Genomic DNA, 8,872 nt, shown 5'->3' on the forward strand with positions numbered 1-8,872 from the left:
TTTTGTAGTTTTGAAACACAGTGCAGCAGCAGAGCATGTATAATGAAACTCCTGGCGATAGACCTTACTTAATCAAAAACCTTATGATTGCATTAGGATTAACCTCATGGGTACGATTGGAAAATCTTACACCGGCGGCCATTCGTTACTTATACACAACTATAAATAACCAACTGTCTACTTTATACACATAATACGCGTAAACTGAATAATAAATTAAACATTCATACTGTATTAACTGCTAAAACCACGAGCAAACACTATCTAATGCGATAATTCGTTAAGGAACTCATTAAAACTGTCTACAACTCGTACAAGCGCTGCAAAACCATCCGCCTCCAGTTTCGAGAGAGGCGCCGACGGTGTCCAGGCCTGTTATAGAGGGCGCCATGATTATCTGCCATAAATTCCAAACAAATAAAATAATATTCACCTGCACAATAACGAACGTCGTAACTCGTATGGGGCACGGACTGTATATTATAATACCGAAAACTAGATGTAATAACAACTGCCTTATCACGACACGCCAGGATAAATTGGATTTAGTTAATAAAGTCACACTACGACCACATGAATATTCTGGCGAATATAATTCACAATGCCATATTAATAACAGCGAATAACAAATGAACTAGTATACTTATACAACATTATCAGGACAGCTGTAAGGGTTTCTAGGCACTTCGCACAGCTGCCCTAACGCAAAATACATTTAAATATTGCACCAGAATATATTTCTACATGTTACTGCGGCATCAAAAGCTTTTCTTCACATACTCATTTTTCTCATGCTAGATACAACAGAACTAAGGCGATGTGGTGCTTTAATGGTAGCTTTTTTAAAATCCTCACTGTTTTGAGCATTAAGCAGTTCTCGGAGTTGCAGTACTTCATTGGATGTTGACAAACCTAATGAATCAACAACATTTGCCATGTAGTCAAAATCTGCAACAAGTTGGCGTGCGGAGCCAGGACTGAGAGTTGGGATTTGACTGACAGCTTCAACATAAGTATGCTCTGTTGCCCTGACGATTGAACCAAGCCACATATCTGCCATATTTTCAAGATCCTCTTCTTCTGCCCCACCTTCAACAGCTACAGCAGGAAATGGAAGTTTACCATTACGCAACGCAACCTCTAATGCACGATCGTCGTTACCAGTGTCTAATAAGGCAAAGGGTTCCAAATGTTGTGGCAAAGTCATAAGGTACTGACCGATGTGCGTTGCTCTTTCACTCGGTGAGACACTGAACATTGGCATTTCGCTCTGAGATATGATAGCGTCATTTACATCTTCATGGTCCTCTTGAATAAACGGTAAAGAAGAAAGCTGTCGCTTGACATGCGCAAATGCAACATTAAACGCAAGGTTTTGCGCTTGTTGGTTAAGGTCTTGAATTCGACGTTTAGCATTAGGAAAGAATTGTATAGTGGAGTCGTCATTAGCTGACGCAACCAATCCACGAAAAGCGGAGAAAATCTCAGGGTCCCCACATTTGAGGTAATTGTAGCGGTTCCATGGAGCTGACTTATCAGTAATTTCAACAAGGAGAAGAGATGAAAAGAAGGTTTGATGGAAGGAACTAAAACGTAGAAGTAACTTTCCACAAGTGGAAATCAAACGGGAACAGTTTTGGAACACGGTCCAATCCTCATCCTCTGTGACGTCACTGTCAGATTTCTGAAAAACAAATAATTAGTGAAGAATAGAGAATATGGTTTGTCTAATGTGTAGCCAAGTTTTGTTAACATTCTCATACCATGGATTTATTAATTCCACAAGATGTGGCTATTGTTCGCAACTGACGAGCAAAGCGGTCACAATATTCTGGGATGTATTTCTCTATGGCATCAATTAAACCAGCTACACCAAGAAAACCTGTTAAAAATATTGTTGTTACACTACTGGTAATCTTTCAAAGCAGGTTGGCCTTAACAAACATTATTTATTTGTAATATAAAAGCACAGGACTAATTGTACCAATGGGCAAGTAAATATTTTAACTCAACATCAACATGGTTAGCCAATAAAGCAAAAGACTGCTTTCAAGCTAACAGTTAGTTTACTTGAAGAGGCAAACGAACGAATAATAATAAAAATGTTTGTATATGAATAGAGATACTCAAATGTGATCTAATGGTACTATCGAATTTCAAAAAAACGAGTATAAAAGATTTGATGCTCCCAAAGCAAAGGATTTTCCATAAAAAGGCGCAGCCAACCTTTTTTACTCCACTGATAGAATTTGCAGTTTTGACAAGCATTTTTTTTTCAGAAGCTATTTCATTGTTTGAAACTTTGGTGGTACTCTTGGATTACATTAGAGCATTTCCATCAATACACAAAATTTTATTTGGCGCTGGTACGACCATTTAAGACAAACCATGGAAACTGAGCATATGTTACCTGTTAACTTATCACATCTATTAACAGAAGCTTGAGCTCCATCAAATAATTTCTTTACTGAGGAGTCCAAAAGTTGGGTGAGATCAATTAAATCTCGCGAATCCATTCTAACATCTGCAAGCCCAGTAAGCAAGGCTTCTGTTTCCATCTCTCCATATCTCATAAAATGGGTGATGTATGGATGCCAGAATGCATCAGATAACTTGCTTAGCATACTGTCATCAAAAGCACTAACACCTCCATCACGATATAATGCTTGTTTAAGATCTTGAGTGAAAGTGTTGGTGGTTGTATACATTCGTTGTAACATATCCAACTTTTCAACCGATGTTCCAGCAACTGAGTTGCTTATCATTGTGTTTGGACCATATTCAACGGACAGTGTGACTTCCAAGAGAAGTTGACCAATAATTAAAATAGACTCCATTTTCCCGAACACAGCAGAGCACCATTTAACCTCTGTGTGCCACACAGACAGTAGAAGTTCATAGAATTCACCGAGGAGTGCAAAGTCTGTAGTTTCTGTCACTGGTTTCGAGTCACCATTTTCACCAGACACGATCTCCTGCCACTTTCCATTCACACGTGCACGATGACATTTCAGGTAATAATTTCGAAATTCTGCCAATCTGAAATAAAATTTAGACTCAAATACCTTACAATCAACGCTAAAAAATTACCTACAGCAGGGAAACATATTTTACCCACTTGTATATCAACTGTAGTTTATTATAAAAAAACTTTAAAAGAAGTAAAACACACTATAATACTGCATACCTGTCTAAGTTTCGAAATATTGTGTGATATTTATTAGCTTCAGCAGTGTTGTGATTCATGAAAGTAGCAACCACACTGGGACTTACTGCAGTTTCAAGTCGGTTTTTTAATGCTTCCAAGTGTAAAACCTGTAATAGGATTTAAAAATATAATGTAGGTGTTAAAAAACTAATGCGTTGATTTTTTACATATATTTAAAAGTTATTAATAAATTTGGATAATCTTTTTACCACCAACCAGTAAACCACCCCCAGTAAATGTCCAGTATAAGCATTCTGTATGTAAGCAGTGGGTGTATTATTTATTTTTTACAACCTATTTATTTTTTACACGGCGGGTCAAGTGGGTTATGTAAGTTTTGGGTTGATTATTTTTTGTTGGATTTTTTTATTTTGGTACAGACAAATTTTGAATAACCCATTTATGAACCCCTGTGTTGTGGCCATAGATATTATGTGTCTTTACTAGGGACACACACTTCCACAACAGATAAATACAATACCTCAACCAATTTTATAAACAATACATTCATCAATTAGTACTAACATGAGTACACATTACAAGTAAAAATAAAATTTAAACTCAAAATACATCTATGAATTATAAGACGATTATAGCTTACTGATTTACCTTATCATCATAATCTGGACTGTTCCTTAAAACAACTAAGCTGGCTTGCATGCTTTGTAGTTGAGCTGCAACCGCTTCAATGTCTCCCGAGCTGAATAAAAACCATAAAATAGTAACCAGTTTTAACACAAATCAAAAATGCAAAACTTAACTATGTGTATGCATTGCACCTAATTACATAAAACATGCAAAAAACTTTCTTTTTTAGTGTATGTAATAGGACTTTTGGGCTTAACACAGTACAAATATTATTGGCACAAATTGTGTTTTGTCGTTTTGGTTACAAGAAAAAAGATAAAACCATGGTAAAACAATCTCCTACAGTAAACCTTAATGCCACTTTCATCATATATAAAAACAAAAGTAATAATAAGAAATTCAATACCGGAATATATCTTCAATAGCTGAAGCAAGACTTGACCAGTTATCTGCTTCTTTCAAAGCAGCAGAAGCTTGCTCAACTCGTGATCGAACGCTGTCAATTTTAACCAAAACCTCCATAGAATGTGAAGTCCGTTGTTCCACACTTCGAATTTCTTCTTTGACCTGGAAAATGGTAAATGGGTAAATACATTAGGTTTATATGTTAAGGCTTTACATATTCATAATCCAAACCAATAATGCCAAATAGAAACACTTTATTAGGGGAATTTTGTAATACGTTTAAAATGTTAACCAAACACTGTGAATTACATCAGGCAAAAAAATCAAAAGGAATAAAAAAATACAGTATCCCAATTATTGTAAAAATATATTTAAATTCTTGACTGATTTAGCTTCGTTTGTTGAACCTGTTGCATTTGTTGCCATAGAAAGGTTGCTTCTTTCTTTAATGTTTCCACGTCACGAAGTACCCTTGGTAGATTACCAACTGCTTGTTGAGATATTTCTTCCAATGATCGATTTACTTCTTGTATATAACGTTGTAGTTTGGTGACAAGGGTTGCTGTGTAAGCTTCCTTTTGCTGTTCATCTTTTTGAGAACGAAAAACACCATTTACCCACTCTTTCACATCAAAATTATCATCAGAAAACTTAGAAAAATCCATTTTGAGCACCTTCGGTGGAAACAGAAGTAGTTTTGTAGTAAAACTTATTGTATACAAATGATTGCAGTGTTTAAATTTATTGGTAGATTAATATTTTAAATGTACATGTTAAAACAAAAGTTACACTTATTTTGACAAAAAAATGACAAATCAATTTTGTGTTATAGTTTAGGATTTTTTAATGCATTTCAGTATGCCCAACAATCTTAACCGTTAAAGCTCCATACATTATCACAATATAAAAGATGAAATTCATGAAATGAACACGAATACAAGAGGGGTTATTTCATTTGCCCAGTTTGTTCAAGAACTGATCGAAGTTGTTTTGAAAAGTCATCTTCAATGTTATCGTCATCCCAGTTTTCCTCCCAGAAGATCTCGGGTTCCTTATCCGCTGCACTCCACTCTTCTGCTGGAAACTCTTCAAATTCATCATCTTCTTCCAACGAACCAAGATCACTTGTTTCATTCTTATCTTTCTCTGCAGTTTTGTCAGACATGTTTTTCCACTAATTGTTTAGTAAAAATATCTTAAAGGTAACTGTAAATAAAAAAAATACACAATTGGGTGCTAGTGAAGAATCTTTTCCCTCCCCTACCCCCACCTTATTTGCTAACCACTAACCCCTAGGTTAGGGGGTTAGGTGTTGATGGTTAGGGGGTTAGTGGTTATAGGGGTTAGCAAATAAGGTGGGGGGAGACTCTTCAATAGCGCCAAATCTCCCCTCTCCCCGTATTTGCTAACCACTAACCCCTATAACCACTAACTACTAACCCCTATAGCCCCTATAGCAAATAAGGTGGGGGAAAGATTCTTCACTAGCACCCACAATTGAATGTTAAGTAAGTAATAACGTACTAGATGTGTACAGCTGTACTGTCTGAATATTGTCACACACAATACTCCATACATAATTTGCTGATGAATCCAACATGACAACATTATTTTCAATACTTATCTATATATACCGCTTGGTGGCAGCAGTCCACATTTTTGCGTCCCTAAAAATGTCATAAAAACACTATTTTTTCTATTAGCTTTGGTTGCACGTGGTTGCAGATATTTATTTAAATATAAGTCGAAATAAAAAAAAGGTTACTATACATAAATTAGAGTTGTTAAATTTTTTTTGTCTTGTTGTTGCACATACGTAAAAATTCCCGTGTGCGTAATTCCGCGTGTGCATGTGCGCAGTTGTACGTATGCGCAATATCAATTGGTTTTAAAGATAAAGTGGCCTTAAATTTGTACGTATAACGAAAAGCTTTTTTTAAATTTCATATTTCCTAACTGTGATTTTATTAATTAACAGCGCTCTTTTAGAGTAGGCTGGGGGAAAATAAGACACCTTTTATTCTGTTTCCTCGTCCAATTATAAAACCGCATCCCGATGAGTCCCATAGAGTGCTGTTAATTATTTAAAACGCAATCAGGATGGTTGGATAGGTGTTCCATCTTATCCTAACGGTACTGTATAATTCTGTAAATATTCTACCTTTACTTTAGCAAATGGAGTGAGAAAATAAGATTATCACATCATACCCCACCCTTTTTTTTCTTCTAAAGTTCTAATAACATTCCGGGTGCCATAAACATTAACAGTAAATCAAACACTTTCAACTTCGCGGTGGGAAATCGATAAGTTCAACAAATTACAACAGTTGCGCTTTATATGATACAAAGGTATTTAGCGTGAAATTTGTCTGTTTGAATTCTGTCAAAAACTTCGTTGCTTAAAATATTTAGGCGAATTTTTGGTTCACAAATCTTAGAACATATTGGGTCAATAAACTGTATGTACAAATATGAATAATGGATGCAGTATAGAACATGTGTACGATGTTCATATATAGGTAACTTTTTTGGAAAAAATATTACGTTTTCTGTGGACCTAATGAATGAATGAATGAATGAATGAATGAATGAATGAATGTAACTTACTTTATCCTCGCGTGGCCGGAAAACGACAGTCGTTATCACACGGGTTTAACACCTCGTGCCAGCTTACGAGTTACCATGTATCTTACTTTGTGGGTGATTATTTTTTTGGGGGGGATTTTTTTCTTTTTTTATGTATTTCTGATAATTTAGACAACCCATTAGTAACCACTGGGTTGGAGCAATTGCCGTTAAGTGTCTTGCCCAAGGACACATACGCCCACAATGGTAGCGGCATCGAGCCTTGAACCCGTTACCTCTGGGTTACAGGCAGGCGCGCTAACCACTATACCACGGCGCCGGACAAAATAAAAGTAGAGTCAGTAGATCGAGGCATAATGGGTATATATTTATCATTACTATGGTGTATAGGTTCCGACAGTATACAACAGTACTAAGAAATCCATGGAAAGCGCTGCAATACAGCGATGTTTTTTCGATTGCACGTATTGATTGCTCTTTTCTCGCCAAGGACTGTTCATGTTCAAATAAATTGCAAGCTTGAATAAGGTTTAAAGCCAGCATGGCAATGCCGAGTGAATAAAATATACACAGTAAGAGTTTTGTTATGCGCAGAAAGGGTGCAGTCAGTTGGTTTCTGAGAAAAAATAGGCAGAATTAAAAACGTAGTAATTTTAATATGCACAATTTTAAAGTAGTGGGTAAATTCTATGGATTATTCAAAGCGGTAATTTTGTTTTAGAAAAGCCTACAGGCACATATACCATGGAATGTTTTAGGTAAAGTGTTATGTGTAGTATGTATATAGATTGTTGAGTAAAATTGACGAAAAAGCAAGATTTAAAAATGCCGACAACTGTTGTTGTGACTGGAGGATTGCTTGCCATATTTATTCTTCTGGTGTTGCTGGGATTTTTATTTTACTGTCGATTTGAACATTACTGCGGAGAAAAACATGTTCTGGCCTTTCCACAAGAAAGCACAGTCTGACATGAAGAAAAATGTTTTGCAAAACAGCTTTAATTTGGAGAATTTCCAAAAAAAACGCGATCGGTAAGGTATCAAGAAAACATGAACTTTTTAACAGAATGTACGGAACGACTCATTTCAGTAATTTATTTGCCAGCATACTCATGAATTTAAGTATAATACTGCGGGATAAGATAGAATATAGTTAACACCTGAATTCCACATTTCCTATATTCGTGTTTTGAAAAAATTACACTTGCCTTTTTAAAGTAGTGGGAACAAGGTTATTTATTCTTGTAAAAATTCTTTGTTTACTATACCCAATTGGACGAGAATGAATTTCTCATGTGATTTGATATATACACCTGAAAGAACAGTAAAACATTTCATTAATACAACTTTATATTACCAATATAAATATGGGTCAATATATGTGCATATCTAAGAGTCCCATCTTACTCCCAACTTATGATGTTGGAGGAATCCCATCTTATGTTGTTCGAATGAATGTATTGATTTTAGGCAACAGCTGAGACAACGGAAATCGTTATTTTACATCAAAAATACTAAAGTATTGATTTTTCAGCGATGATGTGCTTTGTACGTTCGTAATTATCAACTAATATCCTATTACAATATACAAATCTATATATAAAAAAAAATCTGATGCTTTTATACTATATGGTATGTTCCTTTCACAGTTACTCATTTGATAATAAGATAAGAATGATACAGTAGTTTTCGACAGTATTGTAAAGGTCTAACGAAGTGCGAAAGGTCCTTTCTGTTGTTTAGTATTAAAATTCGGTGTTGAACGTATTCAACATTTTTTCAAATGGCTAGAAAAAACAATAAGATGCTCATTTTAAATGCTCACTGAATCATATTAAAACTCGATTTGTAGTTTGCGAGTTTGAATCACCAATCCAGTATCGTTGTGATATAAAATATAGCATTGAGTATTTAACACATTTTGTCTTATAAATTATTTAAATTTTGTCAGAAACACGAAAATAAGAAAAGTTTCTCCTCTATCATTGGATGGGTCGAAAAAAGAATATGTTTTAAATAAGGCACGTTCTATACGTCGAGTTCCGTCTTCCCCCACCCTACAATACCAATTTCAACAACAAGATA

The 8,872-nt window shown here is 35.3% G+C and overlaps 1 protein-coding gene across 1 annotated transcript; it reads right to left on the reverse strand.

The window, feature by feature from the left end:
* Window positions 1-574: 574 nt before the first annotated feature.
* Window positions 575-5,385, reverse strand: LOC100185334 (conserved oligomeric Golgi complex subunit 7). The gene is made up of 7 exons (XM_002128305.4): window positions 4,609-5,385; window positions 4,203-4,363; window positions 3,818-3,908; window positions 3,188-3,315; window positions 2,411-3,039; window positions 1,764-1,882; window positions 575-1,684 (listed from the first exon to the last, which is right to left on the reverse strand). The coding sequence occupies exons 1-7, from the start codon at window positions 4,864-4,866 to the stop codon at window positions 773-775; spliced, it is 2,298 nt and encodes a 765-aa protein (XP_002128341.1). The 5' UTR covers window positions 4,867-5,385; the 3' UTR covers window positions 575-772.
* Between the last annotated feature and the right edge of the window lie 3,487 nt (window positions 5,386-8,872).

This window comes from Ciona intestinalis, chromosome 1, assembly GCF_000224145.3.
Source record: "Ciona intestinalis chromosome 1, KH, whole genome shotgun sequence".
Taxonomy (NCBI): Eukaryota; Metazoa; Chordata; class Ascidiacea; order Phlebobranchia; family Cionidae; genus Ciona; species Ciona intestinalis.

Bases quoted from the DNA above. Each gene is read 5' to 3' on its own strand.
- LOC100185334 (XM_002128305.4), bottom strand. From the start codon at position 4,866: ATGGATTTTTCTAAGTTTTCTGATGATAATTTTGATGTGAAAGAGTGG. The intron at 1,883-2,410 runs GTAACATATGCT...TATTTTTAACAG, and splicing joins TAGATGTGATAAGTTAACAG to GTTTTCTTGGTGTAGCTGGT. The intron at 1,685-1,763 runs GTATGAGAATGT...TTTGTTTTTCAG, and splicing joins GTGGAATTAATAAATCCATG to AAATCTGACAGTGACGTCAC.